This window comes from Typha angustifolia, chromosome 14 (genome assembly GCF_048772165.1).
Source record: "Typha angustifolia cultivar Huaian chromosome 14, ASM4877216v1, whole genome shotgun sequence".
Lineage (NCBI taxonomy): Eukaryota > Viridiplantae > Streptophyta > Magnoliopsida > Poales > Typhaceae > Typha > Typha angustifolia.
The window spans coordinates 7796583-7819076 of NC_133252.1; the positions used below are offsets into that span (position 1 = coordinate 7796583).

The 22494-nt window shown below is 35.9% G+C and overlaps 1 protein-coding gene across 2 annotated transcripts; it reads right to left on the bottom strand.

The window, feature by feature from the left end:
• Positions 1-2527: 2527 nt before the first annotated feature.
• LOC140776710 (uncharacterized) lies at positions 2528-6566 on the bottom strand. Of its 2 annotated transcripts, XR_012106931.1 has the most exons (9): positions 6036-6566; positions 5841-5935; positions 5615-5718; positions 5429-5529; positions 5227-5327; positions 4595-5032; positions 4385-4516; positions 3152-3376; positions 2528-2889 (listed from the first exon to the last, which is right to left on the bottom strand). XR_012106931.1 is itself a non-coding variant. In XM_073120524.1 (8 exons), the coding sequence occupies exons 1-8, from the start codon at positions 6291-6293 to the stop codon at positions 3217-3219; spliced, it is 1389 nt and encodes a 462-aa protein (XP_072976625.1). In that variant the 5' UTR covers positions 6294-6566; the 3' UTR covers positions 2528-3216. The 2 variants fall into 2 exon arrangements, 1 of the variants encoding a protein (XP_072976625.1); XM_073120524.1 differs by having other exon boundaries at positions 2528-3376.
• Positions 6567-22494: the final 15928 nt, after the last annotated feature.

Sequence of the window (22494 nt, forward strand, 5' to 3'; positions counted from 1 at the left end):
CAATCAAAACATACAAAGATTGATATCAAGAGAATGCTAGTAAAGATGATAAGTATTCATAACATGCAACATATAGAATAGTAAAATGAGCCTGCTCAATTAGGGCTAAGCAAATAAACTAAGGTCTTGTTCATTTGTGGAATAAGGCCAATTTTAGAAGAAATATTCTAATTTTTAATATAAGAAGAAGAAGGCTAAAAATAGTATAAGCAAATCTAATATTTAGTTGAATGTTAGTATAAGGAGTAATAATTATATTTGATGTGACAAAGAGTTGATATTAAAATATTAAAGAATAGTGAATTTGTATTAGAAATTTGTAATATTTTATACCAAATGATAAAGATATCTTTGATTGGATGTAATATAATAGTGACATATATTTATCCATAATTATAATATTTTTAATTACAATATGGACATAAAATGCTTTACATTGTATTTAATAAGAATTTCTTGCATTTCCCAAACTTTCTAGTATTTCTTAACTTAAAATGTAGTCTTTTGAGAGGAGAGAGAGAGGGGAGAAAGAGAGAGATATAGTTAAGGTAATTGCTAATTAGATGCTATTTAATCTAATGGCAAAATAGTAATTTTAAATTTCTATTAAATTATTTTTTAGAAGTTTTATGAAATAAGATGAGAAAAATGATGAATTAGTATACTAGAATAAGTAAAATTGTTATTTAGTTACTACACCAGAATATGAGACTTATTCTAAAATAAAAAGGTTATTCTTATCCTATGTAAATAAGAGCTAAACAAATAGGAGAATCATCGTGGAGGAAAAAATCTTTTGAGCCTTGTTTACATCCAGAATAGGGAGGAATAGAAATAGCAAATGCTGATTTGTTATTACCAAAATGAGGGTTTTATTCGAGGAATAACTATTTTTATATTTATTTGTATTTTAAAATAATAGTATAAAAATTACTTTTGATGTAATATAAAGTGAAAGTAAAGAAAATAGATTGATAGATAGATGAAGTACAACTAAGTACATATGTATGCAATACAATACTGCTAAGTATGCAATTATTAATAACTAAGTATGCAATGCTAATAAAGTTGCAATGATACCATCATGCTAAGGTAGGTATGCAATTATTAACAACTAATTATAGAGTACAAAGGTGAGTGTGCAATGCCAATAGAATTGCACTGTTATCATGCTAAGGTAGATGTGCAATTATTAATAACTAAGTATGCAACATTAAAGTGTGCAATTATTAACAACTAAATATGTAGTGTTAAAGTGTGCAAGGCCAAAGGAGTTGCAATGCTAAAATAGGTGTGCAATGCCAATTAAGTCTGTAATGCAAGGGTGTATATATAAGCAGTAGATTCAACTACATTGAAAGGGGAATAAATAGTAGATTCAACCTATACAGCTTAGATCTCACAAAACCACATCGGAAGGGGAATAAGCAGTAGATTCAACCAATGTATGTCAGAACCCAAAAAAAAAAAAATTCAACCGATGGACGAAGACATCAACAAAAGGAGCAGACAAAGAAAACTAAGTTCTAATTAAACCTATGAATACAGGGGAAAATCATCAAAGACAACCATATCAAACAGGAATCGCTCGCAACGGCTTTAAATCCCCAGGAAGCTAGACTAAGATAAAATGCCACAATAGTGATTCCAAATCAAGCTACATTGATTCTACAGAATCCAAAGAGACCGCATAGTAGCTCCATCAAAAGAAACCATAATTTGATCATCCAAAGAATTGAAAGAAAAAACCGAAGCCCCAGAGAACAATAGAAATCGAGACAGTACAACAATTTAACTACCAAATTCATGGAATTAACCCAACCGAGAACCAAGGATGAGCATCACCTGCTCCAAACCATCGATTAGTGTAGTAGATTCGTCGAAGAATGGAGAGAACAAAACAAGATCGACGGAAACATGAAAGAAAAAAGAAGAGGAGAAGAACGAGATCGAGATAGAGACCTTGAACGGAGAGAAATCTTGGAAGAGGCTCAGAAGGGGAAGTGGGACTCACGTGCGGATCAAAGGGAAGGCCACAAGAAACTTTGAGCAATAACTCAATTTACCTAGGAGGATAGTTCATACCAACTAAGAACTAGATTACTTCTGATCTAAATGGATCAAAGACCTGCTGTAGACCGTATTGACCACAACAAGAATTTGAGAGCAAGACTTTCACGGTCAAATCTGAACCATGCACCCAACTTTTTAGAAGTCATAAATAAAAATGAGTATTACAATGTGATGACCCTTGACATTTTTTTCACAATTTCCTGATCTAATAATTAATTAACGTCTCTTCTCTAGTTCGTTCGTAGTTCGTAGCTAGTTACTTTTGTTGATAAACAAAAAAACAATGATTGAATTGGGCTTGCGCAGCTTGGTCCTGTCATAACAAAAAGGTTTCCTACTATGAAAGTGAGATTAAGATGCAACTGTGAAGAGTGTTCACTCTTGAGCCTTCAAGAAAGCCACGCCAATTCAATAATCAAGAGGAACAGTTCATTGCCTCATTTTGTATCATGTGTTCTGGCCAAATTTAGAGTTTAACTTAATGTCATTACAAGTAAACGGGAGGTAAACATGAACTACAAATGTTTTCTTGACATAAATAGTAACCTGTTTTTCTCACTGAAAGCTAATCAAACAGCTATGAGCTAATCATCATTCTTTTGATTTATTTCAGCAAGGCTTTCTACCCCCAACTTTTTCAGCAAAAGGGTCGCAATTCTCGATCTGGCATCGGTGAGAGCCTATTGCACTTTAAACACACCAGTTGTGTCTCACAGTTAGATGCCAAGAAGAGGGAGGTCAACACTGAAATTTTCTACCCCTGGAGATGTCATCATTCAAATTGCCATCACCAATCACCACTTGGGTGTCTGCAAACTGAATGCCGGAAATAATTACTCTATAGGAAGTAATACTTTGGATGCTCTGTATAAAATCTTCATCTGTAAGCACTCTCTGTTGCTTTTGATGGAAAGAAACAATTATGTACATAAAAAATTCACACATAAACTCAGAAAAGGTCTAGGAGATTTTGATTGCTCTTGATATCATCTAGTTCTCCACCTGATTAAGCCAGATTTGTACTGGAGAACAATGAATCTCAAATGGGGACTGCGAAAAAGAAAGAGGAATAGGGTACCATTTTTCTATAGCTTTGCAGTTTACTTGTTAATGACCAATGCAGGAATTCTCGAGCATAAAGTTCTATTGGCCACTTTCATTAGGTAGTGTTGGTGTACTTTTCCTGAATGCATGTTTTCTGCAGCGCTGGAAGATACCATCATATAGAAGATCAAACTGTACTCCTGCTCTATCCCGATTCACAATGAAAAAAACGTGATCGGCTTCAAGGATCTTGTAGTACCTGTGATTAATTCACAAAGTTATATAGCTAATATTAAGTTTGATGATAATATTAACTCTGAAAGCCATAAAAGTTACATTACATAAACAAATAAATGAACTAATAATTGCCAAAAGTTAATCTCGTTAATGAAGAACGTGCAAAGAAAAGCAAGCTAGAACACAGGAATTCAGTAGGATATACTTCTATTTAATTCTAATATAATTATAGGAACTAGTATATATTCCAATTTGTCAGTCTAAGATAAAGAGAACTAGAGGTTCTTATCTCACAAATTAATCTGTTGAAATAGTGACAACCACCTGAAGATGTCTGCAAACCTTGATGACATATCTTAATTAGCAAGCATGGCATGAACTGTATTTGGTTATTGAGCATTGGTTCCTCTGTACTTATTTTCTTGATTAAGTAAAAAAAGATGGCTGAAGTTGCTGATAGAAATCATTCTATCATCTTTTGTACCTATGCTCTTAAGGTTCCATGTCCTAGTACTTCTAAAGATATGTGTCTCATGAAAGGCAACCAAAGAGCATTTCCATGAACCATCTATGTTAGGTCTGATTGTGATTTGCTGTTCTCCACAATAGAGCAGCTGAAGGGTTCAGAACAACAAGATTCTTAATAAAGCAAACCAATTACTTTCACAAACTTCAGATTTGTCATTCCAAAAGTGGAAAAGAAAAGAAAAAAGGAAAAAAAAAATCAGCTAATATGACATAACGTATATGATACATTTTCCTTTATAACTCATCGATGGCTGAGTATGCAAAATAATCTTTAATTTGTCTCAAAGCCTGAATCTGAGTTAAAATGTGTCTAGGATCCATGATAAAACTGACAATGAAGTTCCCAAAAGATGAATGACACCAATATATGCACTAGTGAGAATTCAAAAATATTAATGCGAAATAGAGACAGTGCAGTTTATTCCTTTCAACATGTGTCAAAATGGTAGAGTATCATCAGAATTCAAAAATGTGGTGAAGATTATGGAACTAGAGCACAAACCATATTCCTGGTTGCAGAGGATGGCATTCAGAGTCATTAACCACAAAGTGGCTTGGGTGTTCTATGGGTAAGCGAGGGTGAGTCATTGATATTGTGTTAAGTGCTCCATCATTGTCTTCCCAATCCTCATCCCTATTGAAGAAGATTACAAAATATATTAGTACTTATATATTTGCAGAGTATCAGTTCGTCTGAAGAAAGTGAACCCACCTGTACCCTTTGTATGGTGGTGGCACAGTAGGAGGATAACGCCATTGGCACATCTGCAAGACTCTAATAAAAAGCAATGGATGGATTCCAAGCACACTAGAAGGTACTGTCACGCCAAAGAACTTTCTTGTCCTCTTGGTAGCATAGCTGAAGTAGAACGTGTCCGGGAAGGTGTGAAGATTAGAGTTCATTTTCAGTGAACCTTGGATAGTGAGGTCTGGCAGAATCCAATCTCCAGAAGCAAAAGGCCCGGCATTTCCTAGGAGCAGATCGATAAGACCAGTGATCCCTGCCTTCTGCCATCCCATCTCAAAGTGATCGAAACCAAAGTTATAATAATTCTTAAGCCATGGAATGTTGAGCCAGTCATAGACTATGACTCCTAATCGGCAGAGCTGAAGCAGGGATATGCATTTCATGGACCTTCCGTCTTCTGGCCTGAAACAGAGGTAGTGAAATCACCAATTACTCTAAAACATCTTGCTCTAACACCATGACAAGCCACAAATTACTCCGAAAATCTAATAAACAATGAATTTGACCTTTTCTTAGTTTTCTTAATTTTAAATTGCTTAAAGTTTTGCCAGAAATCAGAAAGAGAACGAAGATCATATCAAGTATTTCGTACTTACTGCATCCCATCATAGTAGGTTCTGGTGGTTCCATTGAGTGCGCCAGATAAGGAGGTCAGACTCAGTACCCAATCTGCAGAAGTCTCATGGCCTCTGAAAGCCTAAACTCAAAATTATACATCAAGATAAGCTTTATATTACCGAGAAATAGATAGTATTTACAACAATTGTACGCTTAGAGATACAGCAAGTATCTGAGTACCTTATCAGCAAGCATTTGCTGCAAGACTCTCACAACTTGTACGCCTGCCGAATGCCCAACAAAGTGAATAGGATTCTTTTCATCCCACACAGGATAATGCCCTGCATCCAATGACAGAAGTAAAGAACCTAATCAGGTTCACAATATATTCATAGCTCTAAATGGGGCTTGTTTCGTTTTCATTACCTTGATCATAATTTCTGCCAAACTGAGAATGCCCATAAATCCTGCTATGCTCCTGACCATAATCTACTTGTCCTCCTTTCAGATAATAGAACAATTCACGAGCCCTGAAACATTGAATCCCCAAATCTATGTCTAAATTTTGACTATATTTATTACTTAAACAGAAACGAAAGATTCAATTACCGACAATTATGCTCACAAAAAAAATAAATTCGGATACACCAACCTATCATGGATGCTGGTTAAGGAACCCAAATCAGGAACAAGGACCCGATCATCCTTCTTCTCCGCCCCGGCGAAGTAGGACATCCCTCCGAGCCTCTGCACCCAAAACCACCGTAAACATTTCCCCGTCCAATTCATTCATGTAAAAAAATAAAAAACAAACAAAGAAACTTCTCTAATCCAAATGGATCCATACCCCTTTGCCAAACCCAAAAATCCCGTGCACCAAAACGATTGGCGGCGGCGAGCCATCCAAGACCACCACCCTCCCCTTCTCCTCCTCCTCCTCCCTCGCAATCACATTGCAAGTATTAGGCCTCAGACAGACGGTCGCCGCCTGCGACAAGTCCGACGCCACCGCGGTGCTAAATATGTAGAGCCCGAACAGCAGATGCACCGCCGTGCTCACGAACAGCTCCATTAATCCAAGAATCCCAACAGACAGCCTCGCCATACTAACGACAACAACCAACAACCAACAACACCTTCTCCTCCTCTCAGAGATGAGGAAATAAAAGAGCAGAGAGGAGGAAAAGGGGAATGGAAGAAGAAGAAGAAGAAGAAGAAGAAGAAGAAGGCTCTAAGCCCTGTACTTGTTTCTCTCTCCTCCTTTCTATCTCTAGAATCGTATACAACCAGGCAGAAGTTTTCCCTCTCTCTCTCTCTTTTTCCCCTCCCCACAAAAGGAAAAGAAGAAGGGAAGGGAGGAGGGAGGTTCTGTCGTCCTACTTATAGCAACCAGTTTGAAAGGTGGATGGGGGAGGGGGGGGGGGGGGGGGGGGACGGTGGTAACATGTACTGTCTGCCACAACAAAAAAGAGGGCCCCACAGTAATCCATCGGAAAACGCTTCCTTGTGTTCCTCTCCATCATTTCTCTCGCTCATCATTGGCACGCTTATGATTGAATAAAACCAAACAAACAAACAAACAAACAAACTGAGAGCTGCCATGTGGCATCGGTGCTCACCACTCTCTTGCGACCCAACTGCCTTACAATCTTCTAGACCCACAGGCTCCGCATTTACCCACTTCTCGTATAAAATAGGTCACAAAAAAGAGAAGAATATATCAAAGATAAGATATATAATATATATATATATATAAAAGAAAAGAATCTCGAAACTCACACGTCGCTGTGCTTCGGTTGGTTTGTATTACTTGGGAAATTGGGAGAGGCGAGTCAAAGCAACAACTCCAACCCCCAACTGCCTACTCTTAAGTCTTATCCACACAGCTAAGATTAGCTGCACTTTTATCCTGTACATGTGCAGCTGGGCCTCCTATTTCTGTTTCTTTGCCTGCTACTAACCATATGGTTGGGATTTATTTTATTTTGCTATGGGTTTATCTTTTGAATCAATGTAAGTTCAAATGAGAGTTTAGAGAGAGACTCCTTCAAATGGAAGCTACCAAACCTTTGAAAATTCAAGATTCAACCATCAATTTGAAATCTATTGGCTAGTGTATACTTAACAATTTTTTGAACATTGGATTTGAATGTAATTATATACATATTGAAAAAAAAATAAAGAAACAAAATATTTTTAAGTCAAACACAAGCTATTTGTTAAGTCCTAGTAATTGCTTGTTGCATACACACAGGAATGAGCTAATAGTTGGATCTTTGTAACTTGTTGGGGTAGTCTTACTAATACTACCTTGAAGGCTCCTCCAATATTCAAATATTTTTTCTACTGTATGGTTCTCATTTTTATACTTGCAAACAAAATAATTGCTCACATGTCTTTGTCTTGAGGCTTGAGCTAGACATACTAATAGGTGGAGTATTATTTTATTTTTTTCCCAAAGGATAAACTTATTTTAATAAAATATTGAATCAATACATTTTTTTTTTGTGCTAACAAAGATAGTTCTTTCTTGTTTTCTTAGAATTAACTAGTAATAGTTTGACTAAGGAAAAATAGCCCTAGCTTACTTCCTCCATTAATTTAAGAGAGATTTGAGAAAATTAAAAGAGAAAACCTGTGTTATTATGGACTTGTATGACTGAACACTATCTTATCATTTTTTTATATTAAAAAACCCTTACTCTTTATATAAGATATCCATTTAACACATTAGATTAATTTGTTTAAAATTTAAAACAATCCTTTTTTATTTTTTAAGAGAAATAAAAACTTAATGCTATCTCAATTAAACTGATGCCGCTAGAATTCGACACGGAAAATACTCATATAATATATAATGTGATCTCTTATAACCAATTGAGCAATATTCCTATTACCCCTATAGTTAGTAATTGATTTTCTGAAAAGATGCATCATCCATCTTTCATTCTTTTGACTATACATGCAATAAATTAGGTTTCAGGACAATCTAGAAATGGTTATATGGGCCCACAGATACTTCCTTCAAAGCAACATTAAACTGACTCAGAACTTTTTCTATTCATTAAATTGGGGATCACACGCAATAAGTGCCTATATACCAAACAAACCTATCATAGTTAGTGATTTATATAAATTATTGAATTGAAAAATAACTTTATATGAAATATCTTTTTCACAAACTAGGCAATTTTTTAATAAGTGATTTTAAAATTTTCATACAAGTTGGTGACATAATCAGTTATAAATTTTAAAATGTATATAGTTTCATATATATATATATAAATTTTAAAGTGAATTAAACGTGTGACTGCAAAATATTATGGGCAAATTTAAAATAGTCAAAAACCTCCTATATGTCAACATTGAAAGTGATTCCTCTTGCTATTATTCCAATAGTTGTTCCTTGTAAACAAAATTTGGCACAGGATTTTGTCCTATTGAAGCCATGAAGGAGCTTGGTATGGTTAAGAGGCACTAATTGAATGCACGGATTATTGGAACAATTATTATTTATACTTCTGTTAATTTAAGTTCATAAATTAAGTGGGATGAATCATATGTGACTAATTATTTACCAACTGGGCTTCAGGATGGATGTAGAGTACCTTTGCTGTAGAGATAAACTGAACTTAGGATATAAGTTTTATATCATCAATACTTTGCCACTGAATATATGAGCTATCAATTAATATTTTGTCACTGAATATCACTTTAGTCATAGTTGAAATAATTATTCGACATAACGTTGGATAGATGTTTGATATATACCACACAATAGAGGGTTCGCAAACTTAATTATGTTCTTAAAGCTTCATGAATTCATTTTAGGGTTCTTATGAAGTCTTTCTTTTTTTATCTTTTTCTTTTTCCTCGAGAGGTAACATATTAAGCATTATATTTATTATCGTATTATTCGTGTAACTCTAACAATTGATATGAGAGCAAAGCACTAGTATAATTGATTTTATACAATGTACTTAAGTTGATATAGTTTGTTAAGCAGATTCAAAGTTTAAGAATATATATTCGATATTTCATTAATTCTGATCAAATGTGGAGAAGCAATTTAGTAGAGCCACACCAGAGGTTTGTTTTGATGTTAAAAAAAAAATTGTGAACAGTTAATATATGGCATACATTCCAACTAAAATTGATGAACAATTATAGCAAAGTCTTTTTACTAGTGTTTAGCCTCATTTAATTTGATATCATCTGAACCCAAGAGTTCTACTTCAACTAGTGTTGAAAACCAATTACTTGATTAAATAGGATTGGAATTACCCCACCTATAGCAATCTAAGCCTTATTGCATAAACATATTATTTTAAATATTAGCCATAGATAACAATCTCCACCTTTGTGCACCAACACGCCCTAGGGTTCCACCAACCTTTAATAGTTCCAAAGGTTGATTAAGTCCGAGTAATATTTAAACTTGTTTATTGTCACTAGCTTTGTAAGCATATCTGTTGTATTATCTTTTGTGTACTTTGATCAAATTTATCTTACATTCATCAACCCATATCCTGATGGCACAATAACGCACATCAATGTACTTTGTCCTTGCATGATAAATATGATTATTTGCTAAATGAATAGCATTCTGATTGTCATAAATATTTTCAAACTATTCTTCTTTAATCCTAATTCCTTAGACTAAACTTTGAAAGCTACAAAGTCTCTTTGGCCACTTGCACTACTGCCATATATTATGCTTTAATTGTGGATAAAGCAGGAGTTGACTGAAGCATAGCTTTTCAACTAATATGTCCATGTGCAAGGGTAATTAAATAACTTGTAGTAGACCTTTGCTTTGTCTAGACCACCTGCATAATCTGCATCTGTGTGTCCTATAATCTATCCTATTTTATATTGTCACTAAAACAAAATGTGGAAATCTACTATACCCTTATACCTGAATATATCCACTTATATACATTCTAGTGCTTCTTTCCTAATTCTCTATATACTTACTAATAATACTGATTGTATGTAAGAGATCTAGCCTATCACAAACCATGACATACATTAAACTCCCCATGACACTGGCATTCAACACTTAGGACATCTCCACCACGTCGTTATCTATAGATGGACATAATTTAGCATATAGTTTAAAGTGATTTGCGAGAGGTATATTTATTTGCTTAGCATTGCTCGTATTGAACCTCTCAAAAATTTTCTCTATGTATTTTCTTTTATGAAACCCTTGGTTTGTTTTTGTTCCTGTATTCGGATTTTCATACCAAAGATTTCTTGCAGCAGCTAGATACTTCATCTCAAATTCTTCCTTCAATTTGGGCTTAAGCAATTTTATCTCATGCATATTCTTTGAAACAATTAACATATCATTCATATAAAGCATTAAAATAATAAAGGAGTCATCATGAAGCATCTTATAATAATCGCAATTATTGTATTCACTTCTCACATAACTAATATGCAACATGAAGGAATCAAATCTCTTATTTGCCTTGCATACCAGCTTTTCTTTAACTTGCTTCTTAAATCTTTTAGGTTGATCTATATATATGTCCTCTTTAAGCTCACTATGAAGAAAGGCAGTCTTGATATCTAGATGTTCAAGCTCCATCTTATGCATCGCCACCATAGCCAACATAACATGGATTGATTTATGCTTCACCATAGGAGAAAATGTTTCTTTATAGTCAACACCTTCCTCCTGCTTGTAGCTTCTAATTATTTGATATAGGTTTTTTTTCACCTTGTAGATCCACTTGCAACAAATTACCTTTCAATTTTTAGGCTTTTTCATAAGTTTTCAAGTATGATTCTTATATAGAGACTCCATCTCTTCCTTCATAGTAATTGTCTACCAATTGCGTTTTGTACTTTCTAGAGCATCCTTAAAAGAGAAGGGGTATTCATTATCAATGAGTGCAAAAGACAACATATCAAAACCGTACCAATTGGTGCTTTGTAAGTTCTTTTCTCTTTTCCTACAGCCAAACTTCTAGTTACTGGCTGCATGAGTCCTTACCTTAGTGAAGATAAACGTACCTCATCCTCTCTTATAGCCTGATCTATCTTGTCTAGCCCCATCTGGACTGATAATTTATCTACATGAGACTCCATGCGTCTCTTAGCTTCCTCCCTACTTAGATTTAGCATATTATCTTCGTCGAAGATGGCATCCTTACTAATCACTATTTTACGTATAATTGGATCCCAAAGTTCATATCCTTTCACACCTTTTGCATAACCAACAAAGATGCATTGCTTTGACTATAGGTCTAATTTTGACTATTGCTGGTCTTGCATGTACAAATAGGCTGACAACCAAAAATGTTTAAATTAGAAAAAATAATTGGTTCACCTATCCAGACCTCCTCATGGAGTTTTAGTTTGATAGTTGTGGGTGGTGATCTGTTAGCAATATAGCACACCATGATAATAGCCTTAGCCTAGAATATATTTGGCAAATCCATATGAATCCTCACACACCTAACCCATTCCAAAGAATTTTTTTCATCTGTTTTGCTACACCATTTTGTTGTGGTCTGTCTGCCTTATGTAGTAAAGCATCTTATAATCCCTTGATCCTCACAAAGTCTCTGGAATGTTTAGTTCCTATATTTCATTTCATTGTCTGTTCTCAAATACTTAACTTGTTTTCCTATATGCTTATCTACTTTAGCTTCCCACTGCTTGAACTTACTAAATGTCTCATTTTTTTAGTTTCTGAAGTAAATCCATACTCTCCTAGAGAAATTATCAACGAAAGTGACAAAATATTGTCTCACCCATCGATCCCACTGTAATGGGCTCCACACGCCGGAGTGAACACCAACACATCCTTTTATACTTCATTGTTATAAATGAAGCTCTTCATTATTTTCAGTATAAGCAATATTTATAAAATTAGAAATTGCAAGGCCTTACACAATTAAGCAATTTGCATTTGTGGAGCTCTTATAGACTTTGCTCACTAATATGGGCAAGGCATTAATGCCATAAGGTGGTCGTATCAATACTTGTCTCAATGTCAGTACTCCTAGCTACTCCACCACCTCAAACAGTATTTCATATCAATTTATAAATATTTTTCTGATGTTTTCCTTTAATGATAGTCATAGCCCCTTTTGATAACTTTGAGAATGCACTAAAAGGACAATCCTTTTGACTCAAGATCACTTAAAAAAAAAATTAGATTTTTCTTTAAACTTGAACATACCTTATACTTGTGAGAGTTCTTATCATCCCGTCAAACATAGCTAGTAGCTAGTTTGATTGTTCCGATTCTGACTGTCTTGTAAGTTACATCATTTTTTATCAGACTCCTCCATTAAGGCCTATAAGTTTCAAACCAATCCATATGAGGACTCATGTGATAAGAGCATCAAGAATCTAGAATTTAGGTATCCCCAAGATGGCTCATACTTGTAGTTATTCCTAGCAAGTCGCCATCTCCTTAACTCATCTTCTGCAACACTAACCTAGCTAGAATTTAAAGATATATTCTTATTCTTCTCTTCTTGATCTTTTTCCTCTATAAGCAATTCCGATTGATATGTCCTTTCTTTTTATAATAGTAACACTCAAATTGCTTGCTACCCTTCCTTCTTGCCCTTGATCATAAATTTTCTTATGTTGTTAGACCCTTTCTACTTACTTCTTTTACGTCGTTTGTTAGGTTCCCTTTTAGTAACTAATCATTCAACTTGAGAGTTACTACCTGCCTTCTTAATGTTCTTTATCTCCAGCAAAACCGTTTTCACCTCATCAACCTTAATAGTTTCTTTGCCAACTAGAAGGTTGTGACGAATGTATCCTAGGATGGTGAGAGAGAAGCTAAAAGAACTAAAGCTTTGTTGCACTACCCGACAACTACCACAACACTAAGATGTATTATTAATTTATTGAAAGTATTGAGATGATTAGAGATATTCTTTACCTTCCTCTATCTATAATTGGAAAAAATTATTTTCTCACCAATAACTTATTTGTTAGAGATCTATACTCATGTATAGATCCACCAATTTCTACAAAATCATATCTGAGTTCTCATAAGTATATTATATTTTACCTCATCTGTGAGACCCAAATGGATGATACTCATGGCTTTCATCTTCATCGTCTCTCAATCTTTGTTGGATATTTTTTTAGCTACTTTTCTTTACCTTGTAGCGATTTGCTTCATCCATGTTGAACAAGACTCTCAATTGTGCTATGTTCTATGCCAAAATTATTTTTTTCCATCAAAACGCTCCACCTTGAACTTTGCACTCGAGAATCCTACCATCAAGCTTCCTAGAATCTACGAACCCCTACCTCAAATCCTTATACTCTAAAACCTAGAGCTATGATATTAATTGTTATGTCTGTGAAAGCTATCAATATAAAAAATACATAAGTAGTCATGAAAAAATCTAAAATAATCTAAACTAAGAGATACCAAGATTTACGTGGTTCAGCTCTAGGCTTCCGTCCATGGGGCATGCAATTGTTCCATCATATCCCAATCTTAAGCTTTACTTAGTTTACTAATAACACTTTCAAAATATCTTAGTGGACACACAACCTCAATTTGGGTCTTTGTATATTATATTTACCATTTAATATAGTTTATAAGTATTTTCTTTTATCATTCTTGTGGGGGGCCCAATGGAATGATCCTATGCTAACAGTTTCTTTCTGCCATTAGGGGATATTTGGTCAGCCCTTTGAAGCAGGGGGTTTAGTTCAGATGGCTCAACAACTCAAATTCTATTTAATGCCATTAAAGTTCTTTGACCTCTAGATACCAATTCAAACTTTAATTCTATCTTCTAGAAGTCGGTCAGGTGTCCTATGTTCTCAACTACCTATGCAAACATGAAACAGTGAACTTCAGTAGTATGATTTTGAACGAGGATATTAGGACCATGGTTTACCTCCTAGACAACGGAATTTGAATTTGTAGTTGGTTTTTTGAGTGCCCTCCTGAGTCTTCCTTTTAATGAATTTATTTTATAGTTAAAAGTTAAGAGGCTATTTACTTATGATGACTAATGGCGCTAGGTGAGTTGTTATGGGAGTTACCTAGTTGTGACATTTGTTATTAAGGAAAAAGTTGATTCAATTATCTAACTTAAATTTATCTTCTAAAATTTTGTATAATTATTAATATATACATCTGATGAGATTGTTAGGTTAATAGATTGCTTGGCAAAAAAAGAAAATCAGTCCCAATTCTCCATATACATCCATCTCTCTCTCTCTCTCTCTCTCTCTCTCTCTCTCTCTCTCTCTCTCTCTCTCTCTTTCTCCATGCATATCCTAATTGAATATATTCAGGGGACAGAATATGATCCATCCAGGTAATACAGTTTGTCAAACAAAAGATAGTTTTGGCAATATCATGGCAATAGAGTTGTTGATCCTAGTGGTAAAGGCAACTCTAACATTAATAGAGAAAGGCTCCAAACGCCAGATGCAGTCTTTAATAATAGACATAATGCAAGCTCCAATTAACTGTGAGGGAAGGATCAGTGATGGCACCCACGACCAAAAGGAGAGTCAGAGTAAATGAGCCCAGAGGCATTAATTTGGATGATAAGGGCGACAGGGAAGAGATCCAAGGTGCATTAACCAACAATCCACTTAGCTCTCCACTCAACCTTTAGAAAGTTGTGACTTGGAGGTTATTAGTTCAAATCTAACTATAAGCAAATTTGTTATGGTCAAATTGTTTGGTTATTAGTGGCTTAGTTTGATTTGTCTTGACAGCTCGATTCAGTTCAATGGCTTAGTAGTGTGTTGGCTTGAAAGAGCACTTCAACGACGATTTATTAGGAGCAATAGTTTGATGACATAATAATTTGAAGCTTAGACTACATGGCTTTTTATGCTTGTTTAAAAAATAGTGAGGTCATATTTTGCCTTCGAGCTTGAATGATCATTAAAACAATCTAGTTAGCTCCCTTCCATAGTGCTTTAAATAATAGAGAACCATGCTGAACAGGGTTAGGGTGAAGTTGACTTCAGCTAGATCTAGTGTACTAGGCAACCAAAGGACCCCAAGGATAGAGGTAGATTTGCCATGCCCAGGACATGAGAGGCTTCTTGGCTTGCCAAAAGGTGCTGGAGGAGAGGTATTTAGACCAAAGCAAACAAACCTAAGCCGAGTCCATATTACATAGCATTGGCCATGCCATCTTTGTCAACAAAGCTTGATCGAGGTGGCAGATGCTGAGACCACTAGAGGCTATGGGCTTGCACAAGGAATCCCAACTATGAAGATAGAGATGTTGGAAATTTCATATATTTGACATGAATCTTTATTAACTTTGAGCTAAGTATTAAGTGGGCCCCACACTTTATTAATGATGATTTAATGGTGAAATTAATTTAACTCAAAGAGTACTTAATTGTCATATATTTATTTAGTTAAATCTATAAAGATAAGTGAATACAAATTAGATCTAAAGTGGGTATCATGGTAATGGAAAAAAAAAACGAGTTTAGTACCTTATTGGATATTTGAGAAATATTAGTATGATATATAAGTGACAAACTTCTTATGGGCTTTAGCCCTAAAACGGGTACCTATTTTGTAGGTAAAAGTTACTATGCAATTTAACTCACACGCACACCGCTCGGCTTGATAATTAGTAGTGGGTGAATTGGTTAAGGAGATAATGTTTAATACTAGACTTGACTATACAGATTTTATATTCTGTAATCTATAAATTTATTTTTTAATTTACTTATTTTGAATTGAATTTTTTGTGACTTTTGGAATCAGATTGTTACCACAAACAATCTTAAGACTAATCTGGTTGTTGATCTGATTCCTGTCAGTGTTCTTTTCTTTTGATCAGATTTTTCTTTTTCTTTTATTCTTTTAGATAGCTAAAATAGTAAAGAGTATAACCCTTATCACTGCTTCTTTAGTAACTACAGTTCATGGAGAAAATCCTGAAAAGTTCTATGGTGCAGAATAAGAGATGATAGCAAAAAATGCTGTTTTATTTGACCATCTTGAACTTGGTTAAATTCTCAAATAAAGATGTACCTAAACTTCCAAAGGAGGAAACTAATAGGCAAGTAGTTGCTGCAGTGGATGCGTAGAAACATATCGACTTCCTTTGCCGAAACTATATCCTCAATGGACTAGATAACTCGTACTATAACATGTATAGTTCAGTAAAAATATTTAAGAAATTATGAGAATCTTTAGATAAGAAGTACAAGACAGAAAATGTTGGTGCAAAGAATTTATAGTCAATAAATTTCTTGAGTACAAGATGGTTGACACTAAACTAGTTATTAATCAAGTACAAGATCTTCAAGTGATAATTCATGAGATTTATGCTGAAGGAATAGTGATTAATGAACCATTCCAAGTGGTGGCTATTATTGAAAAATTACCACCGTCTTGGATTGATTTTAAAAATTACCTAAAATACAAGTGCAAAGAAATGACACTTGAAGAACTTATTATCAGATTGAGGATGGAAGAAGACAATTGTACTGCTAAAAAGAAAATTGGAAGCCGGTACGTGTCAAAAGCAAATGTTGCGGAGTTTGCAAAAGTCAAGAAAAGAAAGCATACAGGCAAAGGCTCTAAAGGTGGCGATGCAATGAAGTTCAAGGGCACATACTATGCCTGTGATAAGTAAGGGCGTCATGCTCAGGACTATCATTCGAGCAAAAAGAAAAACTCAAAGAAAGAGAACTCTGAGAAAAAGAAGCAACAAGCCAATATAACTAAGGTAAGAAAACTTCGTTCTGATGTTGATGACTCTTCGTTGTTGTCTCCGAAGTAAACTTGATTGGTGGTAATCCTAAAGAATGGTGGGTAGACACTAGGACTACTTGACATATTTGTGTCAATAGGTAGATGTTTTCATCTTATCAAACTGTAATAGATAAAAAACTTTATATAGGTAATTCAGCAACTTCCAAGGTTGAAGGAATAGGGAAGGTCGTGTTAAAATTGACTTCAGGAAAAGAACTTACTCTCAATGATGTGATGCATGTGTTTGACATTTGAAAGAATCTGGTTTTAAGCTTATGTTTGAGTAAGAATGGTTTTAAGCTTGTGTTTGAGTCTGAAAAGTTTATATTTATAAAAAATTGCATGTATGTAATAAGGGGCTACTTGTCTAATGTTCTCTTTAAGATGAATGTAATGATTGTGACTCCAAATAAAAATGAATCTTCTTCTTCTTACTTGCTTGAGTCTTATAAAATTTGGCATGATAGATTATAACATGTTAATTATGGTACATTGTGTAGATTAATTAATCTTAACATATTGTCTAATACGATTCGGACTTTATCGATGACGTCTCGAGCATGGATACACTTTAGGGGTATCTTTTATTCTTATTTTAGTATTTATTTCATAGAAAAATAAGTTTTCTGTATGTCGTATTTGAGCGCGAATGGAGTGCGTTCGAACGCGCTTGTGAACGCCTACATCATATTTGCAAATACAGAGAACGCAAAATGTGCGTTCGAATGAGATAGAGCGTGTTTGAACTCGATCGACAAAAATCTACTGTTTTAGGGTTAATAATTGTCATTTTTGAATTATTTGGTTAGCCTCTAAAGGTGTGGATAGCAACCATGAAATCATTATTGAATGAATTGAGTTTTGCCCTTGTCTCCTTTGTCTTCTTCTCTCTCGTTCTCTCATTCCCCGGTGACGTCACTTCTAACCCCTTTCGACTGACCACTCACCCTAGTCCCTTATGGGCGGCCCACTCCTCCCTGTTCTTCCAATCTATTTACCACCTTTCCCTAACCTTTTTCATCATTTGTAACCCTTCCACCTCCACTTACTCACCAGTTCCACCCTATTATCGCCGGTCCACCACCTTCTACCATCACCAAGGATCTAGTGCCTCCATCCACGAATCTAAAGACAGACCCTTTGACGTTTGTATACTAATCGGACGATATCTCAAGATCCCACCGTCCGATTCGTTTGTTGGAAAGCTATTTTCTTAGGCTACAACATATCAAAATTTCATGTCGATTCGACAATTGTATCTTTCAGGATCTATTTTCAAAGTTCCGCGTCAGATCCTATCTAAATCTAAAAACCGGGATAGATCGAGCCTTGGCCTAAAGGGGAGATCGTATCAAGTTGGTATCAGAGCTACCATTATTTCGACACACGCTTCCTATGACGACAATCAGAGCCATAGCTGCACGGCAAGATGAGGAAGACGAGATTTCCCTAATAAAGGATGGGGAAACAGCTGCGGGAAGTTTCACCCGAGGAACCGTTCGACCAAATCTGAATACGGAAGGGCCTAACATTCAAGCCATGATTAGGTCTCTTTCCGAACAAATGACCATCAATACTCAGATGATGATGGAGATGACGCGGGAAATAGGAGCGATAAGAGAAGCTATGGCGATCGGGAATGCACCAATGTCAAGGACGTCGGCTTATCCAAAAAGCCCGAGATATGCACCGATCAATCCGGACTTGCCAAAGCCTTGGAAGGCCTTGATCGACGATGAGACGGGATACCTTTTCTTTTGGAACACCAAGACTCAAGTTATATAATGGGAGGAGCCCAAAATCTCTATCGAATGTCATGGTGGTCTCCCTGGACTTAGGTGCCTTACAACAAGGCCACCACCGTGTACGCGTATACTGACAAGGCGGGACGGGTTGTGTTCAATCCCAGGAACACCACCTAGAAGGAGGCATCACAGTGACCAGCATACGAATATGACCCTTCACCATATAGACATACGCTAACGTCAAACAAGGTCACAAGTCGCAACTTTAGTTGGAGATCGACTGACGCTATAGTGGTGTGGCTGAAACCTTCTTCAACAAGCATGGCAATCGCAAGGCAGCAGGGGAAGCCCTCCACAGCATACCCAACATCCTCCATGGAGGTCGTTCCCCACAAAAATAGGGGAGAGTTAGGCTATCCAACAAGATCGAGCTTCTACACCTCCATATCTTCCCATGCATCGAAGACCTCGCCGAAAAACCACGAAAGGCTGACCGCACCTTTCCTGACATGGGCACATGCATGCCCACGCATCCATATGGCACGCGCGGCACACGCGACAGGTCGGGTGGGGCCCGACCTGCACAGATACACTCCTGTGCACATGTAATCATGACATCATCAAATAATACCTATTAATATATACATACTCACATAATCCAACACCAAATAAATTATATTAATCAATCAAATAAACTTGATAACATCTAAATATCCAAGTCCACAATAATATACACGAGACCACTACCTAATCTGGCAGGACCCACACAGGTCACAACAAACCATCAAGATATAACTAAACAACTGATACACGAGTGCTTTATAATCTGACATATACTATACAAATCATCATCTGATATAATAAGGTACAAATATAACAAACAATGATACAACTTAATGTCTAGCTAAACTATCTTCTATACTGCTTTACGTCTATAGCTCACCTCATCCTTGCTTTAAAATATCTCATCAGGATATTTCAAGTCGCTATCACGTATCATAATATCTAGGGGTTAGAAAAGAAATAAAAAAAGAGTCATGAGCAAAAGGCTCAGTAAATAAACCTTACCCTGAATCAGTGAAGCCAAACAGAGAGTAAATCATGTACTGGATAATATGAATCAAAAAGTAGTATGATACCATGTATGAACATGTATATATGTATCCTCAATGACATATATATGAATGAAATCAATCCTCATAAATGAGCATATTATATCCTCAACCAAAAATATGTCACATGATGAAATTACCATATAACATCACCGAATATAGCAACATATCATGTATAACAATTATAATCCAATAATACTAGTCACATTAATGATGATGCATGATGTATGCCAACCACTAGATAATCGTATATGTTAAAGCTAGATATAATTCACATATCTCTCACTATCACAATCATCCGTCTCAACTCTGAATATCATCCACTATACTGGACGACGGTACCCGACCCCAAACTCGATACACATCATGTCACAAGCTCAGAGCATACCCTGTCATACGCTAAGAGTATCTCTATAGATAAATTATACCTTGCCAAACGCTAATGTATCTCTGTAGATAAATCATACCCTGTCATACGCTAAGGATATCTCAGAAGAAAGTAATCATACCCTGCCATACGCTAAGGGTATCTCAGAAGAAAGTAATCATACCCTGCCATACGCTAAGGGTATATCAATGATAGTTATACCCTGTCATACTCTAAGAGTACAACTATCAGTCATCACCATACTCTGCCATACGCTAAGAGTATGTCCAGTACCAGTCCAGACCAGATACCGTTCCAGCCATTACATCACATCACATACATAACTATTGTTATGATTTCCTATATATGATAGATCATATGCATATATCTAGTACTGTAACAGATTATGCAACTTAGGAATTTAGGTAGTGAAGAAGCCAAGAGAAAAATGATGTATGCCGATTCCAACCATGTATCTAACACATGCATACTCCTGCTAGTCTATCATATGCATACTTATGATAGAGATCATCTCGACATAAAACCATAACAGTATAATCATCTTCAATCATCTCTATATATCATCAATGTACTCATATCCCAGATCAACCTAATCAAATGCATAATAAAATATACTTGACTGAAATCATCTCTATATAAAGTCATATAGTCATGCTGGAGGCCAAAACATGCATATACATAATATATAATATATTCTAATTTGAGAAAAGCGTCTAAGAGATAAGACTGCTCACCACCACTACAAATACCAAACAACCACTCTACGACAATGATCAAGCCTCGATAGCTAAGTCCATGGGATCTTGAACAGGGGGTCGAGATCTAAAATTATTTAAGTAATATGATGTTAGCCGTTTATCTGATTAAAATCCGTTCATGTAATATATGATGATTTAGAAGGTTTTAGAATATCTACTTATCTTTATTACTAGCTAGATTTTTAATTACAAATAAAAAAATAAAAAAAAATAGATGAAAACCTAACTATAATTATATCTTGATTAATTAAAGATTACTTTATAAAATAATAAATAAATACATAAGCCTAGTATTTTATGTGTTACAAAAATAACAATATATAATAAATTAAAAAAATAACTTAAAATGTATATCATAAGAATATTAGAATATAAATCTAATAATTATAATTTACAAATTTATCTATTAATCTAATATACATATAAGTAAATAAATAAATAAATAAATATAAGTATTACCTATATTTATGTGTAATAGCTTATAACCTAATTAATCATCAATAAACTTTAATTAACAATAATCATAATGATGAATATGTATTATTATTAAAATAAATAATGTCTAAATCTATTTGTATTAATTAAAACGGAAATACCTAAATAAATAAATAATAAAATTAAAAAGGATAATAGATCACTAGTACTAGTGCTGGGCTTGGCCCAATACGGGCCTGCTACAGAGCTGGCCCAGCACTGTTGCAGAAAAATAAGAAGAGAAGAAGCAGCTGAGGAAGAAGAAGAAGAAAAGAAGGAAGAAGGAAGAAGAAGAAGAGAAGAGAAGAAGGGAAGAAAGAGGAGGGAGGTGCGGACCCGGGCCGGCGGGGAGGGAACCGGCCGCTGCTGGCTAGCCAATGGCCGGCCTCTCGCCGGCGGCTCGGGTCCGACGAGCCCGAGCTCGGGCAAGAGAGAGAGAGAGAGAGAGAGAGAGAGAGAGAGAGAGAGGGGAAGAGCTTCTCACCGGCGGCGGCGGCTTCGGGAAGGTGGCGGCGGGCCGACGTCGGCAACGAGGAGAGGAAGGAGTGCGAGAGAGTAGAGAGAGAGTAGAGTGAGAGAGTGACTGAGAGAGAGATAGAGAGAGAGAGAGAGAGAGAGAGATTTAAAGAGAGAGAGAAGGCGATGGAGGAGGGGGGGTAGCGGCGGTGCCGGGGCCCGCCGGCCAGCTGGCCGCAGCCGGTTGGCTGCGGCAGCGGCAGTGGACGCGTGGCGCCCCACCACGCAAGCTGCTCATGCAGCTTGCATGGGCACGAGGCCGGCCACAGTGTGGCCGGCCACGTCGTGCCCAAATTTTTTTTTTTCCTTTTTTTTAAGGTTGGGTTGTTACACTTAGAAATGAGAATAATATTTGTATAGTTTAGGACATTATTCTAACAAATAGTTAGCTTCATCGCATGCTAGAGAAGCTGAAAAAATTGAGCTATTAGGCCAATCCAAGCTGCACACACAATTGGGCTAAGACACTTGAGGGCAACTTCAATCTCCTATTTAGTGGGAGGAGGAGAGTATAGGTTAGCACGGGCCTCACTAGGGAGGAGAGGAAGCCCCGGCCAGTTAATTTCA

Excerpts from the sequence above, each read along its gene's own strand:
- LOC140776710 (XM_073120524.1), bottom strand. The coding sequence starts at position 6,293 with ATGGCGAGGCTGTCTGTTGGGATTCTTGGATTAATGGAGCTGTTCGTG. Across the intron at positions 5,530-5,614 it reads TGGCAGAAATTATGATCAAG|GGCATTATCCTGTGTGGGAT; the intron begins GTAATGAAAACG and ends CATTGGATGCAG. Across the intron at positions 3,377-4,384 it reads CCTCTGCAACCAGGAATATG|GTACTACAAGATCCTTGAAG; the intron begins GTTTGTGCTCTA and ends AATTAATCACAG.